At 38.3% G+C, this 21,637-nt stretch overlaps 1 protein-coding gene across 1 annotated transcript in view; it reads left to right on the top strand.

Moving 5' to 3' along the window:
• Positions 1 to 21,637, top strand: part of PPP1R13B (protein phosphatase 1 regulatory subunit 13B) — a 78,501-nt gene that overhangs the window by 24,855 nt on the left and 32,009 nt on the right. Inside the window, exons 2-4 of the mRNA XM_081291733.1 lie at positions 3,610 to 3,757; positions 11,730 to 11,849; positions 17,601 to 17,677. Coding sequence (XP_081147859.1) covers positions 3,610 to 3,757; positions 11,730 to 11,849; positions 17,601 to 17,677 — 345 coding nt within the window. The remainder of the gene's footprint in view (positions 1 to 3,609; positions 3,758 to 11,729; positions 11,850 to 17,600; positions 17,678 to 21,637) is intronic.

Raw genomic sequence — 21,637 nt, 5'->3', positions numbered from 1 at the left:
AGGCTTAGGATCTAGTTCTGAGTTTTTCAAGATTTTTTTTTTCAATTAAAAAAAATTGAATACACAGGATGAGATACACTTAGGTGATTTCAACATGAGGTAATGGGTCACAACTCACTCTTGGGAGTTTCAAAACACTGAGTAGAGGATGTAGTCAAGAAAAGTGCTGGTTATGTAATGTAATAGTGCTGTACCACAGAGGAGGCTCCTTCCCAGGTTGGGTCAGGTGGGTGGACAGTGGTGGTCGTGAGCAGGTGTGTTCATGTGATGTGGGCAGAGGAATGGTTTCCAAAAAGAGTAAAGAGCACCCCGTCAGCATGCTGTGTTCCTTACAACGTGGTCGCTCAGCTCTGCTTTCCTGCTGTAGCTAACCAAATCTCTATTTATAACATATTAATCTTTTAGGAAGGATAACATATTAACTTCTTTTTTCCTTTAATTGTTTTCCTCAGTTCCCTAATCCTATTGTGTTTCTTCTCTGTTCTGTTCATATTATTAAAGAGAAAGTTACATTTACCCATTAAATTGTGATATGCCATCAATTGTGAAATACATTGTGATTTCAAAGATGTTTAAATATGAACAAAGGATGCTTCTAGAATTTGCACAGTACGACATTTGTATTGAAGATTCTTTAGTTCATTAAGGTAGAGAGCCCCAGCACACAGAAAGAAAACGTATTTAAGGAGGATGGATAATGCAGGTTTATTGAGTAGACTGGGTACATCATGCTCTGCTAGTGTATACGAATTTCTCAGGCATGGTGGGGTTCTGACTTTTGTGTCATTCATGAAATTAGCTAGATTTTAGTGTGCGTATCATGTGTCAGGTACTGACTAAGCAACAGGAAACTAAAGATGAGACAGCAAATTGCCAGGAAGGCATGGTCTAGAGAGGGAAGGGAGACATGGTAATGCTCACTGAAGTGAAGAATGATTGGGAAGAGTTATAGATCACAGAGTAAGGAGCTTGTGGCTTCCCTGGAGAGAAGAGGAGATACATGAAGTTTTGCAGTTGGTTGCTGTGAGCTGAGTTTTGAAGAGTGAATAGGAGTTTACAGCAAAAGGGAAATGGGTAGAGGGACCATGACCAGTGAAACCTGACTCACTCCTTTGGAGCTAAGAGTGAAGTTCCATGTTGAGAGGAGTAAGACCTGGAAGGCTAGGACTCTGCAGTTTGTCCTATCCTCTGGGTTTTCTCAGAGTGGATATCTTGAGCCCTATGGGATTCTCTGAGGGGAAGTTAGAGATTCACACAAATATCACATTAGACTCAAGAAGAAAAAAAACCTGTTTCCTGTTTATATACCATTTCCTGTTTATATACCAAATGTTTTGGGAACAGAAGACCTGAGTGTTTTAAGCAAGTGAATAACATTGCTGATTTTTACATTTAGAAAATGACCCTTTGATGCAGCCACATTAATGTTTTTTTTTAAAGGATTATAATTATTTGATTATTCTTTTTTTTTTAAAGAGAGAGTGAGAGAGGAGAGAGAGAGAAAGAGAGAGAGAGAGAGAGAGAGAGAGAGACACAACATCTTTGTTGGTATGTGGTGCTGAGGATCGAACCCGGGCCGCACGCATGCCAGACGAGCGCGCTACCGCCTGAGCCACATTCCCAGCCCCCACATTAATGTTTATAGCAGCTCAGTTCACAGTAGCTAAGCTATGCAAGCAACCTAGGCACACTTCAACAGATGAATGAATGAAGAAAATGTGGCACATATACACAATGGAATATTACTCAGCTAAAAGAACAACAAAATTATTGCATTTGCTGGAAAAATGGATGGAACTGGAGACTAACGTGCTAAGTGAAATAAGCCAGTCTCCAAAAACCAAAGGCCAAAATGTTCTCTCTGATATGTGGATGTGGACTCACAATAGGCATGGAGCATCTGGGAACAAGGAGTGAAGGTTCACTGAATTGGACCGGGGAATGAAGGGAAGGGAGTGGGGAGGGGAATAGAATAGATAGTAGAATGAATTGGACATAACCTTCCTATGTCCATATACGAATACACGACCATTGTAACACCACAACATGTACAACCACAAGAATGGGTAGTTATACTCCATGGATGTATGATATGTCAAAAAACAGTATACTGTCATGTATAACTAAAATGAACAATTAATAAAAACCAAAGTAAAAAAAATGGCCCTTTGGTGATGGAGGATGGGCTGGGGTCCCAGAAACCAGTGTCAAGGAAACCAGCTTAGAACTGTTACATAAAATCCCACCATTGATACAAACATGTTTAATCTAAAATGCTCCAAAGCATTGGAGCATTTCTAAGAAAAAAAATTTAACAATGAACTGAAATTACATTTAGTTGGCATATATTTTAAGGGAGGAGAGTTTTGGGACACCTGATCTTTGATCAAAGAATAAATACAAATACTCTGCAATACTTTCTGATTTTCTTTTAAAGAAAATTTTGGTTTAAATTGAACATCTAGGATATTGTTTTTAAAAAATCCCTTCCAATATGATATCTTGAGGTCTTAGATCAAAGTAGTAGAATTTTGAGATTTTTATAAAATTGACCTGGCAATTTTTATTTTTTAATTTTTTAAAATGCATTGTAATTTATTTTTATGTTTGAGACCATTTATTTTTCCTTTACTGTATTAATTTATATCTTTGGAAAGTTTTTTAATGGATTGGATTTTTAGTCTTTTTATCAATTTTTAGGAGCTCTTTATTTATTGAGATTAGCCACTTATTTGTAATATGAGCCACTTATTTACAATATTTTCTTCCCTAGTTTATCTCTTTATCAGACTCTTATATTTAATATATTTGAATATGTCAATCTTTATCTGTGGTATTGGACTTTAAGTTATAGTTAAAAGGGTTTCTTTTCCCCCCTATATTAGGGATTGAACCCAGGGGCACTCACTCTACCACTGAACTACACTCTCAGCTCTTTCCAAAAAAGTGTTTATTTTGAGGCAGTCTTTGAGTTGCTGAGCCTGGCATTAAATTTAAGATCCTTCTGCCTCAGCTTAAGTGGCTCAGATTACAGGCATGCATCACTGCACCTGGCTAGGAAGAGTGTCTATACTCTGAAGTTACAAAAAGGGATTTACCTCGGTTTCATTATGGAATTTTTATGATTTTGTGATTATATCTAAGTACTTGAGCAAGCAGGAACTTATGTTAGTGTATGAAGTATAGTATGAATTCATTTTTTTCCCATGTGGATATTTTAGTTGTTCAAACATCATTCATTGTATCATCTTTTCCACTTGATTTTGAGGCACCTCCTTCGTCTTTTGTCATTTTTTTTCCGTATGGAATTGTGTCTGTGGGACACCAGTTTGTCCCATTGATCTATTTGTGTGCTACTGTGATATGGCTTTGAGGCTGTATAACACCTGGGAATACTAGTTCTTTGCTAATGTTATTCTTTTTTGGCATTTTCCTGGTTTATCTTACTTTCTTAAATTTTTTACATGAACTTTAAAGTCAATTTATCTATTTCCAGAAAGTAATCCTGCAGGCATTTGGTAAGGGAGGTGTTAGAGGGATCATTTTAAATTTACTTAATCTCTTCATAACAAGTAAGCTAAATTGGAGTTTTGATCTCTTTTCTTACAGATGATATTAACCGTGTTCTTGAGCAACAATGAACAGATTTTAACAGAAGTTCCCGTAACACCAGAAACAACCTGTCGAGATGTTGTAGAATTTTGCAAGGAGCCTGGAGAAGGCAGTTGTCATTTAGCTGAAGTGTGGAGGGGAAATGGTATGTATTATGTTTTATAAGAATGAGAATGTTGTCACTTGGTTGTATGAGGTGATAAGGAGTTGCGTAATTAATATAAAAACAGTTATATTACATGAGGGTAGGGTTTTATAAAATGGTATTTGTTAAAAAGCAAGGTGTGAATTGACTCTTACCATAACCATTTAAGATAAGCAGGGAGGGTAGATCTAGCTTTTTGTAAGATGTCTTTTCCTTTCCCCATCAACCAAATGAGAAGACCCCGGTCCTCTTAAGCCTTCATTGTCATAACACATGTCAGGTTGGTCAGTGACTCTTCTTTTCTCTTCTGATAATGTCATGGAGGCACTAGCTTTGTGTTCCCTCACTTGAGGAACTTTGTAAATGGTGTGTCTTCCATAAATATTACTAAATTGAGAAAGGTAAAATCCTGATTCATGTTGAAAGAAATTGTCAACAAGCAGGGCAGAGAAGATCCATGTAGGTAATATGATTAGCAAGCACCAGAAATTCTGCAAAATAGTTTGCACTGTAAAGAAGGGGTTGAATTTGGATAGGATAGTCTATCCCAGATAGCAGAAGTAATGCAAATGAAGAAAAGAGGGGAACAGAATATGGTGTGCTGCCAAGACAGCTAAGACCAGGAAGGTTGGCAACAGGCAGAGGCTGGAGCAGCTCGTTATACCAGACCTTCAGCACTGCAGAGTGGTGTGGCTTTTTCTCAGCAGAAGGAATTCGTATGGATTTTAATTAAGGAATGACATTCTAAAAATAATGTTGGTCAATAAACAATGAGCCTGAAAAAAGTACCATGCACATGGGTCTATGTTAGACAGCGAGAGAATGATCAACTGGAACATGCTGAGTTTGAGGTGATGAGAGATGTATAAAATGAAAGTGTCTAAAGGACACTTAGAGATAATCAAGTCTTAGCATTTTTTTTCAACAGCCTTTTTGAGATGTAATTCACCTACCATACAGTTCACCCATTTAAAGCATACAGTTCAGAGGTTTTATTATATTTACAGAGTGTGCAACCATCATCACAGTTATTTCTAGATTATTATCCTTGCCACCAAAAGAAAAAAAGAAACTCCTTACCCATTAGCAGTGACTGACTCCCTTTCCTTTTGACCCCCTCATCTGTCGGTAAACACTAATGTACTTTCTGTAGATTTGCCTATTCTAGACCTTTCATACAAAAAGAATCATATAATACAATCCTTTTTAGATTGGCTATTTACTCAGCTTAGTGTTTTTGAGGTTCATTCATGTTGAAGCACATATTAGTAATTCATTTCTTCTTGTGGCTGAATGTTCCACTGTATGGATGTATTACATTTTCCTTATAGATCGGATGGGGAGTTACTTATTTTGTTGATAGACATTGGAGTTATTTCCTTTTCAGGGGCGTGTTCTATGAACGATGCTCTGTGAACTTTTTTTTTTTTTTTTTTTTTTTGGTACTGGGAATTGAATATTCAGGGGCATTCAACCACTTACCCACATCCTCAGCCCTATTTTGTATTTTATTTAGAGATAGGGTCTCACTGAATTGCTTGGTTTAGAACTCACAATCCTAGTGTCTCAGCCTCTGGGATTACAGCCATGCGCCACCATGCCTGGCTGCTCTGTGACAAAACGCAAGTTTTTGTGTGGATATTTTATCACATCTCTTAAGTACATACCTAGGCCTAAGTCACCTTGCTAGGGCTTACGGTAATTCAGTGTTTAACCTTTTCAGGAACTGACAAACTGTTTTCCGAAGCAACTGTACTATTTTATTCCAGCATCAGTGTATGAGGATTCTGATTTTTCCACATTTTTGTCAACACTTCATATTGTCTGTTAGATTTCAGCCATCTGACTGGATAAGAAGTGGTATCATGGGTTGAGATTGTGGCTCAGCGGTAGAGTGCTCACCTCGCACGGGTGGGACCTGGGTTCGATCCTCAGCACCACATTAAAATAAAAGCATTGTGTTGTGTCCATCTACACCTAAAACATAAATAAATATTTTTTAAAAAAGAAAATTTAAAAAAAAGAATCCTTGTGGTTTTGGTTTGTATTTCCTTAATGATGAATGATGTTGAACATCTTTCATGTTTTATTGGTCATTCCACATCTTCTCTGGATAAATGTCCATTCATACCTTTTGCATGCATGTGTGCGTGTGTGCTAGGGCGTGTGTGTGTGTGTGTGTGTGTGTGTGTGTGTGTAGATAGACAAAATGCCTTTATTATTTTTATGTGGTGCTGAGTATCGAACCCAGTGCCTCATACATGTGAGGCAAGTGCTCTACCACTGAGTCACAGCCCCAGCCCAACCTTTTAATTTTTTATTATTTTGAGAAAGGGTCTCACTAAGCTGGCCCCTTATTTGCTGTTCTCTGGCCTCAGTATTCCAAGTAGCTGCACATCACACCTGGAAACTTTTGTCTCTTTTTAAGTTGGGGTATTTATCCTTTTTTTCTTTTCTTTTTTCTTACTTATTTACATACTTACTTACTTTTTGTGGTATTGGGTATTGAACCCAGGGATGCTCTATCACTGTGTTATATCCCCAATCCTTTTTAGTTTTAATTTTGAGATAGATTCTTGCTAAGTTGCCAAGGCAGGCCTGGAACTTGGATCCTCCTGACCTAGCCTCCCAAGTAGCTAGGATTACAGGTAGGGTATTTGGTTTTTTGTTATTAAATTGTATGAGCTCTTTATATATTCTAGATACCAGTCCCTTATAAGGAATATGACATGGAACTATTTTCTCCCAAAGTCCTATGCTTTTAATGTTACCCTTAGAAATCAGAGTAAAATCTTCAAGGATAGATTGAGTGAAACTTGACTTCAGTAAACATTGGATTCTTACTTAACTATAAGGATAAATGTCCATTATATAAGGAAGAGGACAGGTCCTCAATTGTCAACCTGATGATAGCCATAGGAAGGGAGATAGTAAGTAGAACTAGTGTTTTCTAGGAGACCAGTGTTAGAACCTGATTATTCCATCCTCTGGACTCTTAGCACTCTGTCACTTCTGATTCTTTTTATTTGTCTCCCTCTTCTCTCTTACTTAGCTTGAAAAGAAGTAAAATTTTGCAAAGGTATCATAGCCTCCAGTGGTCCATGGCTACCCAGGAATGCTCATCTCCCTGATGCAAACCCTTTGATTGGTGCCATTCTTATCTCCAAGCCTATCTCAAACCCTTGGTTTTACTGCAGCAGGGATAAGGACTGCTATCTGAAGTACCAAGGGTCACTGCACATCTATTGGCTATGCTCTTTACATTGGGTATAACATTTCCTAGGAGCTTGACTAACTTCTGTTCATTCTTTGCTTCTCATCTCTTCTTTGACTTTCAGAGGATGTTAGTTATCTCTCCCCTGTGCTCCAATACTGTCATGGTGTTTATTAAACAATTATTTATAAATTAAACCTCATCTTTTGTTGAACTAAAATTTTTGAAGGCAGGAACTTCTCTGTTCACCATCATATCCCCAGTGCCCAGCCTAGTGCTCATAATAGGCATTAGGAAATACTTGTATCATTGAGTGAAATGAGGAAGAAAAAGATTTTCTAATGAGTACAATTCAAAGGGAGGGGAAAGCTCTACCAGCCTTTCTCAATTTTAACTTGGAGGAACCCTAAAAGTAATTTTCAGGCTTCATATAATCAATATGTCATAGATATGGTAGTCCAGTATTTTTTTTTTAAGAGCTTTGTCTTGGCTCATGATTCTGGAGGTCCAAGATCGAGGGACTATAACTTGATGGAGAGACCTGAGACAGTGCAGGGCATCACGTAGTGAGAAACAGTGCACCTGTGTACTTGTCTGTTTTTTGGTGCTGGGGGTTGAACCCTGGACCTCATGCATTCTAGGCAAGTCCTCTACCACTGAGCTATATCCCCAGCCCATTGGTGGTGTTTTTGTTTTTGTTTTTTTAATATATTTTTTTTAGTTGTAGATGGACAAATACCTTATTTTGTTTATTTATTCTTATGTGGTGCTGAGGGTTGAACTCAGGGCCCCCTACATGCTAGGCAAGTGCTCTACCACTGAGCCACAACCCCAGTCCCCATCTGTGGTTTTCTTGAGTATTGGGAATTGAATCCAGGGGTACTTTACTACTGAGCCATATTCCCAGTCCTTTTTATTTGTTTTATTTTGAGACAGGAGCTCACTAAGTTGCTAAGGCTGGCATTGAACTTGTGATCCTCTTGTCTAGTCTCCTAAACCACTGAGATTATAGTCATGCACCCCATGTCTAGCCCATCACTGCTTTTGAGTAGAGAACATTTCTCTGTAAATCTTGTGTTTGTTTACTAAGGCTGCCATATCAAAGTACCATAGGCTGCATAGCTTACACAACAATTTTTTTTTTTTTTTTTTTTTTTTTTTTTTTTTACAATTTCAGAGGCTAGGAGTCTGAAATCAAGGTTTTAGCAGGTTTAGTTTCTTCTGAGGCTTTTCTCCTTGACTTGTAGGTGTGTCTCCTCCTCCCTGTGTCCTCAAGTGGTTTCTTTTCTTCTCTAAAGGACACTAGTGATGTTGGGTTAGATTGGATTAGGGTTCACCCAAATGACCTTATTTAACTTATTACCTCTTATAAAGACCTTATCAGTAAATGCAGTCACATTCTGAGGTACTGGAGGGTAGGACCTCAACATCTGGATTTAGGAGGGATACAGCTTAGCCTATAGCAGTGTTAATTTGGCCAGTTTATCATCCTACTCTTTCTGTGGTTCCCTGCCCTACACAGGTGTCAACCCCAATGCAGATCTGTGATGTGATAGAACCTTTTGTCTTCTCATTTGTTACATTTCCTCCTTGATTTTTTTTCACCTTATACAAGAATGCCTAAAAATTTTATCATAGATTCCCACTTTACAAGATGTTAATGAAGAATATTTTATATATTATGGTATGTATAAGGTAGATTTTTTTCACTTTAAAATGAAAATAATGTTAATTAATTAGACAACCTTTTTTAATATTTATTTTTTAGGTGTAGATGGACACAACACAGTGCCTTTATTTTTATGTGGTGCTGAGAATTGAACCTGGGTCCTGCCCATGCTAGGCGAGTGCTCTACCTCTGAGCCACAATCCCAGCCCTTAGACAACCATTTTTTAAAAATATGTTTAGCTGTAGATGGGCACAATACCTTTATTTTATTTATTTATATTTATGTAGTGCTGAAGATCAAACCTGGTGCCTCACATGGGCTAGGCAAGTGTTCTACCATTCTTATAATTTAAAAAATAGTGAAGCTTAGTTTACTTTTAAGAAATTAATCTTTCCTTCTAAAAATTTTATAAATTCGTAAAGTGAGACAATAAATTTCTCTTAAATAACTGGGTTAAGACAAAATGGAATTTAATTTTTATTAAGTTATGTTCAACTTGGTGGATTTAAATAAAACTTGTATATAGATTTTGTGTGTGTGTGTGTGTGCGTGTGTGTGTGTGGTGTTGGGGATTGAACCCAGGGACTTGTGTATGCGAGGCAAACACTCTACGAAGTAAGCTATATTCCCCAGCCCCTATTGATAATGTCAACTAGTAAAGCAACCAAAAATAAACCTAAAACCATAATTCAAAGCAATAATAATAAAAATATGGCCTCAGACACAATTTTATGCTAAACTAAGGGACATGGTTAGATTAAATACAGGCCATGCTATTGAAAAAGGTAAATACACATGTATTTTAAAAATCATTTTATAGGCCTATATATATGAATTGTATTTACTTCTGAAACTAAATATATAGAATGAAATTCACCTCCTGAATATTTCATCTCATGCTTGTTTTGTTTTTATTTTTGTTTTCTGTACAAATACTCAATTCTGAGTTGAACTTGAGCTGAGCACACATGGGTTCAGCCAGACTGTTGCTTTAGCGACACAGCCTGCCTGAATTTGTAAGACCACAGCAGCAGCCATATTCACAGTGCGTGTTGCATGTCTGCAAATGGCAAGGCTTTCCTTATGGGAATTAGACTGGACCTAGGAATAGAGCAGGAAGTCACACCTTGAATGTGTGAGTAGATTGCAGCTGATAAGTTTTTTCTCTTCTCTACACATCAAGTTCTCAGAATGACCCAAAGATTTAGAGGAAGGGTCTCTTGCTCAACCACACACTTGTGTTGAAAGGAAGGAAGCACTGTCCTTTGTGCTTAAGCTCTCCCAGGTGGTTTCCTAAGCCTCAGGGCTGCTGAGCTTTAAAGTGCTTCCTCACTTTTAAGCATAAGCATAAGTGGTGATGTGCCTTGAATTCCTTTTTATATCTTTAAGATAAAAGTCACATATGCGAACATGACTGCGTAAACATATATAATTTAGCAGTTTTCAGTGCAGTCACTATGTTGTACAAATATCATCAAACTCTGTGCCTCCACATCCTCCTCCCCCACTCTCTGGCAACACTGTCCTGTACTAACAGTATGTGTTTGACCATTCCGGGTACTGAATATAAGTGGAATCATATAATATGTGGCCTTTTGGGTCTGGCTTCTTTAACTTAGCAAGTTTTCAAGGTTTATCCACGTGGTAGCATATATCAGTACTTCATTCTTTTTATGGCTGAATCATATTCCATTGTTTGTTGTACTTTGTTTATCCATTCATAAGTTACTGGGTATTTTGATTGTATCTTAGACCTTTTAGGCTGCTATAGCAAAATGCCTGAGATTGGGTAATTTATAAACAGCAAATTTTTTGCTCAAAATTCTGGAGGCTGGGAAGTCCAAAATAAGAGAGAGCATAGGTTTAATCCCAGCACTGCTAAAAGAAAATAAAAGAAAGAAAGGGCCAGATGTAGTGATGCGCACCTACAATCCCAGTGTCTCATGGGGCTAAGGCAGGAGGATCATGAGTTCAAAGCCAGCCTCAGTAAAAGTGAGGCACTAAGCAACTCAGTGAGACGCTTTCTCCAAAAAAAAAAAAAAAAAAGAAAGAAAATAAGGTTGGGGATGTGGCTCAGTGAGTTCAATCCTTGGTATACACACACACACACACACACACACACATAAAAATCTCAACAAAAATCAAAATGAAAGTTTATTGTCAATATGTGTAACAAGCCCAGGATTAGTTTCCAGAACATAAAGAAGTACTTCAAATGGCTAAGAAAGAGGCAGACCACCCAGATTTTTTTTTAACTGACTCGGAGTACCTGAGACAGTTCACAGATAACAGTGGAGTGCATTGTAAACATGAAAGTGGTGCTTTAAAATTTAACAGCTATGTGTGTGCTCTTCTTGAGTGTTTAACACAGAGAGTGATTCTGTGAACAGTATTGGGAATTGAACCCAGAAACCAGGGCCTCACACATCCTAGGGAAAAACTGAGCTACAACCCTAGGCCCTTTTAAATTTTATTTTGAGACAGAGTCTTGCTAAGTTGCTGAGACTAGCCTCAAGATTGAGAGCCTCCTGCCTCAGCCTGCTGTGTAGCTGGAATTACAGGCATGTGCTACCACACTGGGTATGAGCCTTCCTTTTTTAAAAGAAATGTTTGAAATACTTTGAAGTTCTGTAGAATTTGATTTTTATTATTAACTTGGTAAATTTTAGACTCTACAAGTACTGGCAAACATTCACAATAATGTTGCCAGGAAATGCCCTGGTCAGCCTTTGTATAATTGCCCTGTGTAACATTTTAATGAATACCATGGTGAGGGCAATTTGTTGCATTTCTTTGAAGAATGGGAGGCACACTTGCTTTGTGATAAGTAAATATGCTGAAAAGCCTGTTTACATTGTTCACTATTTAATGTTGCAAAATTACTTTTATGTATCCTTCTTATGTATACATATTACTACTACTTTCCCATTCACACTCTTGTTGTTACTCATTAAGGTTCAGTGCTTAGAATGTCCTGGATTCTATCATATATGTATATGTGTGTACATGTATACCTCTGTTTAAGTTTCTTTTTACTTTTGGCTAGAGTGGTGTTTCTGGAGTGAGTAAAGTGTGGTCTCTCTCCTAGAGCGTCCTATACCTTTTGACCACATGATGTACGAGCACTTGCAGAAGTGGGGTCCTCGCAGGGAAGAAGTGAAATTTTTTCTTCGACATGAGGACTCCCCAGCCGAGAACAGTGAACAAGGTAGATAAATACTTTCTTCCTCATTTGCTAACTTTTGCCATATAAGTTAATTTCAGAAAAAATGGAATAAATGCTAAAGTAAGTCATTCACACTTTTTTTTGACCCTTTCACTTACAAGGGTGGTGAGAGGGAGAGTTAGTATTTCACGTTTTTTAAAATTCTGTTATTGCAGGTTAAAACCGATTTCCTTCTCAGGACTCTAAATTGGTCAGATAATGCACTCAAATATATAAAAGGACGTAGTGTGTAATGGAATTATTTTTAATAAGTACCAAATGGGCCAAAATATCTAGATTTTAAAATAAAGCCATGAGGGCTGGGGATGTGGCTCAAGTGGTAGCGCGCACACCTAGCATGCGTGAGGCACTGGGTTCGATTCTCAGCACCGCATAAAAATAAAATAAAGATATTGTGTCCACCTAAAAACTAAAAAATAAATATTATTTTAAAAATAAAGCCATGAAATGAGTAGAAAAAGTTCTGAGGAAAATTTTTATTTTTAGATTGAATTAAGCCTAAGTGTAGCATTAAACCATAAAGACAAGACTGAGAAATGAATTATTTAAAACAAAACAAAAAAGACTGCCCAAACATAACCATCCTGAGCAAAGTCAGAAGATAATTTATGAGCTGGGAAACGGCATGTATACCTCATATTGCAGAGGTCTGCTTTCCTTTCCTTGTAAAGAATTCCTAAAAATGGGGGGCTAGGATTGTGGCTTAGTGGTAATGCTCTCACCTAGCACATGTGAGGCACTGGGTTCAATTCTCAACACCATATAAAAATAATACATAAAATAAAGGTATTGTCAATTGATCAACAAATATATGTAAAACTGTTCAATCTCTCTAGTAATTAGAGAAATGCAAATCAAAACTAAGATTTCATCTTACTTTTGTTAGAATGGTAATCATCAAGAATACAGGCAACAATAAATGTTGGTAAAGATGTGGAGAAAAAATTACAGTCCTACATTGCTGGTGGGACTGTAAATTGGTACAACCACTCTGGAAAGCAGTATGGAGATTCCTCAGAAAACTGGGAATGGAACCACCATTTGACTTAGCTGTCCCACTCCTTGGTTTATACCCAAAGGACTTAAAATCAGCATACTATAGTGACACAGCCACATCAATGTTTATAGCAGCTCAATTCACAATAGCTAGACTATAAAACCAACCTAGGTGTCCCTTAATAGATGAATTGATAAAGAAAACGTGGTATATGTACTCAATGGAATATTACTGGCTTTAAAGAAGAGTGAAATTATGGCATCTGCCAATAGATGTTTGGAGTTGGAGAATATCATGCTAAGTGAAATAAACCAATCCCACAAAACCAAAGGCTGAATGTTTTTTCTAATATGTGGATGCTAATTCACAATAAAGTGGGGGGGGCACTAGGGAGGAATAGTGTTATCTTAGATTAGGTAGAGAGAAGTGATGAGAGGGGAAAGGAGAGGATGTGGCGATAGGAAAGATAGTAGAATGAAACAGACATTATTATTCTGTGTATATATGTGACTGCAATGACCAATATGATCCTGCTACATGTGCACTCAGAAAAATGAGAAATTATATTTCATCTCTGTATGATATATCAAAGTGCATAAATGCATTCTAGTGTTATATATAACTAATTAAAACAAATAAATTTTTTTTAAAAAAATAAAGGTATTATGTCCATCTACAACTAAAATTTATTAAAAAAAAAAAGTTCCTAAAAATTGATAACATGCCTAAATCCCCAGTTACTGGGGAGACTCAGGCAGGATGATCCCAAATTCCAGGCCAGCCTGGGCAATTTAGCATGATTGTCTCAAAATAAAAAGGAGTGGGAATATGGCTCTGTGGTAGAGCACTTGCCTAACATGTGTAAGGCCCTGAGTTCAATCCCAAGAATCAAGGGAGAAAAAACTGAAAAGAATGGGGAAAATACATGCAGAGTTCACAGAAAAGGAAATACACATTGCCCTAGAATGTGTGAAAAGATGCCATACTCCTAATTTAAAAATGCAGGGACAGCTGTACTGAGATGCTCTTGTTTTACCTGTCATGGTGGCAAGGCTCAGCACGGTTGCTAGCTAGCACATGTTGATGGTGCTGAGAAACAGGCCCTGTTCAGCAGTGCTGGGGCACAGCAATGCTCTGCAGCACTGCATACAGAGAAACCTTGTGCCCTGGCTTGGCCCCTCCTGGAGATGTGCTCAGGGACCAGAGTATGGTGCAAAACCCGTGCTGCCTTTTCTGTGACCTTGAAAAGAACAGCTTTGTGATTGGGTGTGGATGTATAAAGTGCCTTTTCTATATCTATATAAAAGAAAATTGTGCCCCTCAGTCTAGCTGATCTCTGCTTTAAAATCATCTCCCTGTGGCTGTAAGCATTGCTGACTTTACAGAACACTGTCACATCTGTATTTTCCTCCACTGCTTCTGGTCATCTGGAGTCAGGCCCCCAAGGCTCTGGACAAGGGCCTTCCTCTGTGGGAAAGTTGCCCTGAGAAGCTTTGCTAGCTCACAGTGGAAGGGCTGCTCTAGCACTAAGGGTTTATTTTAATTCTACTTGAGCTTTCTAGGTATCTGTACCCCCGCTTCCTTAGCTATACTTAAATAAAAAGTTTTATTTCTCACTTTTATTGATGTGTAATTTCTGTATGTAAACCTTAATGCCCCAGAAAAGGGTTATTTTTTCACTCCCTCTGCTGCTCAGTCTAGGTGTGGAGATGATAGTACACTCTAGAGAAGGGCCCTACCCAATGTATTTTGTCACCATCTTAAGTTCAGGTCATGATAAATCTTGAGACTCAAAAAGATCTTCAAACCGCTGCTGGACAACTTAAATGTGCGGGGACTGGGCCCCAAGGTGCTGAGATCCGTGTGACAGAGCATTGAGAAGGATGTGGGCCTTGAGGAAGAGTGGGGCATGAGGGCAGAGCGAAGGCTGTTGCATGCCAGGCAGGGATTATGTGGAGGGCCCCTGAGGGGCCAAGCAAGACTTGGGTGGTGGGGAGCACCCCTTCTCCATCCAGGCTAGATCAGGAGTTTGGTCAGCACTGGAAAAACTGAATTCAGTACTTATCCTTCACACTGCACTACCTGGATCATTCAGTAGAGTGCCTGTCCCTTTGTCAGTGCCCTTCAGATCGGCTTCACTAGCATTTCTAATGTGACCTACCCAGATACCCACCCTCGCTGTCCCTTTCTCTCCTCCAGTCAGGCTGTCTTTCTCATTCATTGTCTTGTGTACCCTGACGCAGAGTCCCAACCACCTGACCCTGCCAGGCTCCACCCTAGGCCTTGTTCCTCTGCCGGTGCCAAGATGTGTTCCACCCCTCAGCTGAGGAGCATCTGGCTCACACACCATGTTGCCTCTGCCCTGGCCCACTCTGCTGTGTTCATGACTTATCTCCCCAGCTTATGTTCTAAAGCCACATTTGGGACTCAAGACTTGTGCTTCCTGCTGAGGGCAAGGCAGTTGTCTCTGATTGGTGTCAATTAAGAAAAATCTCAAGTGAATGTTGCATAGAACTATAGGAATCAAAAGAAGTAAGAGACAACTCTTAACTTGAAGGTTGGGGACTCTCTGTTTAGAAGTCAGAGGAGAATGTAGAGGACTTTACTTCAAGTCCCCTTTACACTTGGGAAGCAGAAGCACAGAGCTGTGAAGTGAGGGCCACCTGTCCAGCCAACCAGAGCCAGGAGGTGTGTAATGGAGGTAGGATCGAGAGCACGTGGGTTTCCGCCTGTGCCTCCTGGTGGGACCTTGACAGATGATTTCTCACCCCTGTGCCTCAGTTTCCTCATCTGTAGAGTGCACAGGTTAAGAGAGGTACTGTGAGTGCATAGAGGGCTGGGAGCATGGTGAAGCACTCACTAAATGTCAGCTTGTTATTATTTTCTGACTCTGAAATGTAAGATTATATTAAGTTTCTGCTTTACCATCAAAGATTAAGTGGCACTTGGTTTAGTTTAATGCTGTATATTTATATAGTGTTCTAATTTCTTGTTAGTTTACTCTTTGGAAGAGGAATAGTATTAAATTATCCTGAATTTCTTGTTCCTTAAAAATACTAAGAAAAATAAAAATTTAGAGTGTAAACTGATAAACACCATAGCTTTTGTAATCGCTTATCATTATTGTCCCCCAAGGAAGATTTTTTGGATATTATATTCTTTTTTAAATCATTTTTATAATTTGTTCAGAGATACGGAATTAAGGAGTCATTTAAAATAAAAACATCTGATAAACATAAGGAATCCTCTAATATTTGGAATCCATAAGATTCCAGTTCTCCTGTGTGTCTCTCCACATGTGAACATTTCTATGATTAGATATGTGGATGTTGGGTTCTTACTTGTCCTTCCTTCTCCCTCCATTAGCTATACTGTTTATACATTTATGTACTATATATCTTTGCTTTGTACATAAAGAGTGAGGTTTTTTTTTAACCCCTTAAGCACCAGCTTCTGCCCTGTGGGGCACTGTCATCACCATTTCGAGAATACATGGTTTAAGGAAACCATACATCCAAAATGTGAATTTTGTTTACACTTTTCAAAGTAGGCAAGGAATAAAAGGAAAACATTTTTAAACATTAGGCATGACCCTTAGGTCATGTGTTCTTGGGTATTAAAATAGCTCTGGGCTTGACTTTTCTTTATGGCACCAACTGCAAACCAGGTGGTCAGGCAGGAGCAGCCCTGCAGCACCTCAGAGACCCAGGGCCTGCTCTGCAGAGCCACATACTGCTGCATCCTCACTATGCTTTACCTTTTTCAAGAAGGTGCCAGAACAAATAGGGAATTTTTCCAGTTTAAATTGATGCCTTTTTTTAAATAAAAAATTTAATTTTTACAGAACAAAGGGAGATTCATGACATTGTCAGATTGGCGAGGGTATACCATCTCAGTTTTAACCCAATAAGTGTAGGTGAGTTTTTTTACATCCATTTTTTCATTAGTGGATAATAAATTCTGTTTTAGTGTCTTCTGAAATATAAAAGCCTTTTTTGAAAATTTATTTTATACTGTGGTAAAATATACTTAACCCCAAATTTACCATCTTTGCCATTTTAAGTGTTAGAAACCTTTTGACAAGTCAGTTTCAAGATTGAGATAAAATGTAAAAAGAAAGGATTCCATTTAACAATTTTTTGTTGGTTTGTTGTTGTTGTTGTTGTTTTTGTTTGGTACTGAGGACTTAACCACTGAGCCACATCCTTAGCCCTTTTTATTTTTTATTTTGAGACAAGGTTTTACTGAGTTGTTTATTAGGGTCTCAATAAGTTGCTGAGGCTTACCTTGAACTCAAGATTCTCCTACCTTGGCCTCCGGAGTTGCTGAGATTATAGGCATGCACCATTGTACCTAGCTAAATAATTTTATGAAAGATGAATGTGGAACAGTTTTTAGCTGTGCTTTTTTGGGGGATGGGTACTGGGCATTGAACCCAGATTGTTTTACCACTGAGCTATATCACTAGTGCTTTTTGTTTATTTATTTTTATTTTGAGATAGGGGCTCCTTCAGTTGCTGAGATAGGCTTTGAATTTGCGATTCTCCTGCCTCAGCCTCCAGAGTGGCCTGGATTACAGGCATGCACCACTGTGCCTGGCTCAACTGAACTAAGTCTTGACTTTCTCAACTTGGCATTTTAGATTTGTGTTCAATAAGTATTTAAATAGAGAAATGGGAGAATATTTTTTTTTCTAATATGCATGTTAGTAAATCTGGTTCTTTCATTTCTTTTAGGTAACCGTCAGACCCAAGAGCAAAGAACTCAGAGAAATGTAATAAATGTACCTGGAGAAAAACGCACTGAAAATGGGGTAAGTCATGGTGAACTGTTGTTTTTTTTTGTGTGTGTGTGTGGTTTTTTTTTTTTTTTTTTTTTTTTTTTTTTGGTACTGGGGATTGACCCACGGGCACTCAACTACCAAGCCACATCCCAGTCCTTTTTTGTATTTTATTTCAAGATAGGGTTACTCACTGAGTTGCTTAGGATCTCACTAATTTGCTGAGGCTGGCTTTAAACTTGCAATTCTTCTGCCTCAGCCTCCCAAGCCACTGGAATTATACGTATATCCCACTGCACCCCACTGAATTGAATTTTTTTATTTTTTTATTTTATTATTTTTTTTTTAAAGAGAGAGTGAGAGAGGATAGAGAGAGAGAGATTTTTTAATATTTATTTATTTTTTTTTAGTTCTCGGCGGATACAATATCTTTGTTGGTATGTGGTGCTGAGGATCGAACCCGGGCCGCACGCATGCCAGGCGAGCGCGCTACCGCTTGAGCCACATCCCAGCCCTGAATTGAATTTTTTTAAAGTAGCATTATAGAAACTAATGGATTTTTTTTTCCTTTTGGAGGGTACTGGGATGAAACTCAGGGCCTCACATGTCTAGACAAGCTGTCTACCACTGACTGTATTCCTAACCCCAGCAACTAATGAATTTAGGTTGTAATTGATTTTTATTTTATTTTTTAATATTTATTTTTTAGTTGTAGGTGGACACAATATCTTTATTTCATTTTTATGTGGTACTGAGGATCGAACTCAGTGCCTTACGTGTGCTAGGCAAGTGCTCTGCCTCTGAACCACAACCCCAGCCCCTATAATTTATTTTTAAAGAATTATTTGAGGGAATAGAAATTCTCATTTCCATTAAGGATTTAAAAATATTTTATGAAATTATAAAGAAGCAGTCCCTAAGTGATTTTTGCCTGTCTACACTGTGGTTCATAATGCAGACAGAGTCTCCACCAGAGCAGAACCCTCTGGCTTCCTTCCACATGCTACCCACTCCCCATCTTAGAGCAGTAGACATGTGCCTGATGTATATAGAAGAGCAGAGGGGTTTCTGAATTAGTTGTCAAGTGGCATTCTTACTTCATGTCTTCAATGTTGACAAGATGGGTAGTGAGTGAATTCTTCTGAACAGCTGGCTCAGAGAGAGGTGTCTTCCTTTGTCACTCTGGTGCAGAGGTGATGAGCAGGGTAAATGTTGGTTATTGGTGAGGAAGAAAATGGAGAGTTAGCCAGGCTCGGTGGTGCTTGCCTGTAACCCTAGCTACTCAGAAGACTGAGGCAAGGAGGATCTTAAATTCCTGGTCATCTTATGCAATTTAATGAGACCCTGTCTCAAAATAAAAAAAATAAAAAGTGGTGGGGGCATAGCCCCAGGGATAGACCACCCCTGGGTTCAATTCCCAGTACTATACAAGAACAAGAAAGGAAAAAAAGAACAAGAAATGAGAGCCTTTTTAAGGATGTGCATTGAAAGAAAGAGCAAGTAGGAAATTTTAGTAATAACTTTTACAAGTTGTTTAGTAGTTTTGTTATTATACATTTTGCAGATATGTACTGCAGAGCCATGTGTTATAGATTATATTTTAATTTCTTTTTGGTTTCAATGTCATAGTCCTTTTGTGGTCAAGGAAGAAACATCCTTGATATCAAGATTGTGGTGGATTCTCCTTTCCTACATTCCAGAATATAAAAATCATTGCACAAGTCCTCCTCTTACTCGTGCCATCTGACTTATTTGTGCAGCCCAGCTCTACAGCCCTGTAGCAGTCTGCCAACCTTCTCTACTTTAGGAGTCTTTTTTTTTTTTTTTTTAGAATTTTTTAATATTTATTTTTTAGTTTTCGGCGGACACACATCTTTGTTTGTATGTGGTGCTGAAGATCGAACCCGGGCCACACGCATGCCAGGCCAGCGCGCTACCGCTTGAGCCACATACCCAGCCCTACTTTAGGAGTCTTAAAGAGTAGAGGCATTGATGGAAATTATGTTTCAGTAAATTGGATGGAGTCTAGAACACTCCCATGTGACTGTGTTGTCCTGCCAGGTTTGAGAACCTCCAGGTCACAGGTACACACTATTGTAAGCATTCAAAATTTACTTGTCTAGCAGAGGTTTGAAGATCTTTTTGAGTCTCAAAATTTATCATGACCTGAACTTGAGATGGTGACAAAATACATTGGGTAGGCAGTGTGTTAAGGTGGAGTGACTGTGTTTATATGATACATTGAGGGGACTCAGAAGGAAAGGATTCCAGTGGTACAATAAAATACGAAGGCCGATTTTGATGTGATGGGTCTATGATCTTTTCTCACTTGATGAAATTGATTTGTTAATTTGGAAATAATGTATACATTTTAAGAGCAACAAAACTGAAACCTTAAATCAAAAATTGAAATATGTATATACACTTTATGTGAGTTTATAATAGAGGAAGATATGAGACCTGGTCTAGAGGAATAACCTTGTGCTGGAAGCATCACATCAAAGATGTTGCTGTCTTTTATAGTACACACACCTGCCTTTTAAGCCTAGTAACACATTCCCTTGTAAAATACTTCCTTGTCTACAAAGCACTTTTACATGCATTTTTAAATTAATACTATGTTAAAATTTCTTTCCCAAAAAAGTTTTGGTTTTTTTGGTGTGTGTGTGTGAGTGTGTGTGTGTGTGTATATATATATATATATCCTATATCCTTGGTATAGAATAATGGTACTACTGAATTGCTTCAGCACTTGGGGCTGAGGCAACTCAGAGCAGATCAAGTGGCAGCTATGAGGAAAGGGTGGGTTGGAAGCAAAAGGCAGGATGCTGAGTTAGTATGATTCATGGCTATTAGCAGCTGCTGAGGCAAGAGGCTGGGAAGTTCTAGTCTCTGAAAATTGCAGGCTAATCTGTGTGGCGGCTTTTTTTTTTTTTTCCTTATAAAGGCACACTGCTTTATTCTCATTGTATGTTCCTGTATTGGGGTTCCCAAGAATACCCCCAAATTCCAATTTGCTAGGAGGACTCATAGGATGATGTACTATAGCAAAAGGACATAGCCCAATCAACAAAGGAGAAAACACATTCTGCTTAGTGTCCTGGAAATACTGTCCTGTTTTCTTAACCAATCTAGCTTAAAATAAATTGGTTTCTGCTTTATTCCTATATACTATACAAGTTCCCAGGACCAGTTAATCTTGCCTTCCATGTTTTCTTCTAAGAGAGTTTTATCTCTTGCATTTCTGTCATCTGTTTTGAGTTAACTTTTGTGTATGGTATGAGGTAGGGATCTGTATTCATTCTTCTGCATGTAAATATCTCATTATTCCAGCACCATTTGGTGAAAAGACTGTTCTTTATCTCACTGAATTTTCTTAACACCTTTGTCAAATCAATTGACCATAAATGTCTGATTATTTTTGGAAGCTTTTGTTATTATAGTCACTCAACCCCCCTTTTACATTATGGTATCCAGGACTTAGCCATACCTGTCAGATAACATTTTAATTGTCTAGAAAAAAACTTATAGACTTCTGCCAGGGTAGGATGTCTAGAAGGGGAGGAGATCTAGGGGTTTCCCTGCTGTCTTTTACTCAGTCTGCCTTACCTCAGTGCTCTCCATTTTATTCGCCTTTACAGAGGTGTTGGCACTTTCTGTGGCCATGACCATCTGTGATATGACTGGACTGCTAATCCAGTTTCACTTCTGGCCAAGGGTTGTCTCAGATGTACTATGGCACAGCTCATCCTACCCTGCTGCTTCCGGCCTGATTGTTGTCTGTGCTCCTAGAGTCCTACTTCTTGGTTTGGGGAACTAATTAAATTAGGATCAAATAATCCTCCACTTGGAGCAAAACTAGGTACAGATTTCTTTTAATTTCTCTGAATTTCTTTTTAATATTTTCATTTTGTATTGTATTCAGGATATTTGTAAATATATCAAAGGTGATTACCTTTGTCCTCAGCCATGTCCATTTGGCTGTTTAGTTCA

Source organism: Spermophilus citellus (assembly GCF_964194105.1).
Source record: "Spermophilus citellus genome assembly, chromosome: 4".
Classification (NCBI taxonomy): Eukaryota; Metazoa; Chordata; class Mammalia; order Rodentia; family Sciuridae; genus Spermophilus; species Spermophilus citellus.
Note: the sequence above shows the minus strand (reverse complement) of the source record. Positions and strands in the feature narration are given on the sequence as shown.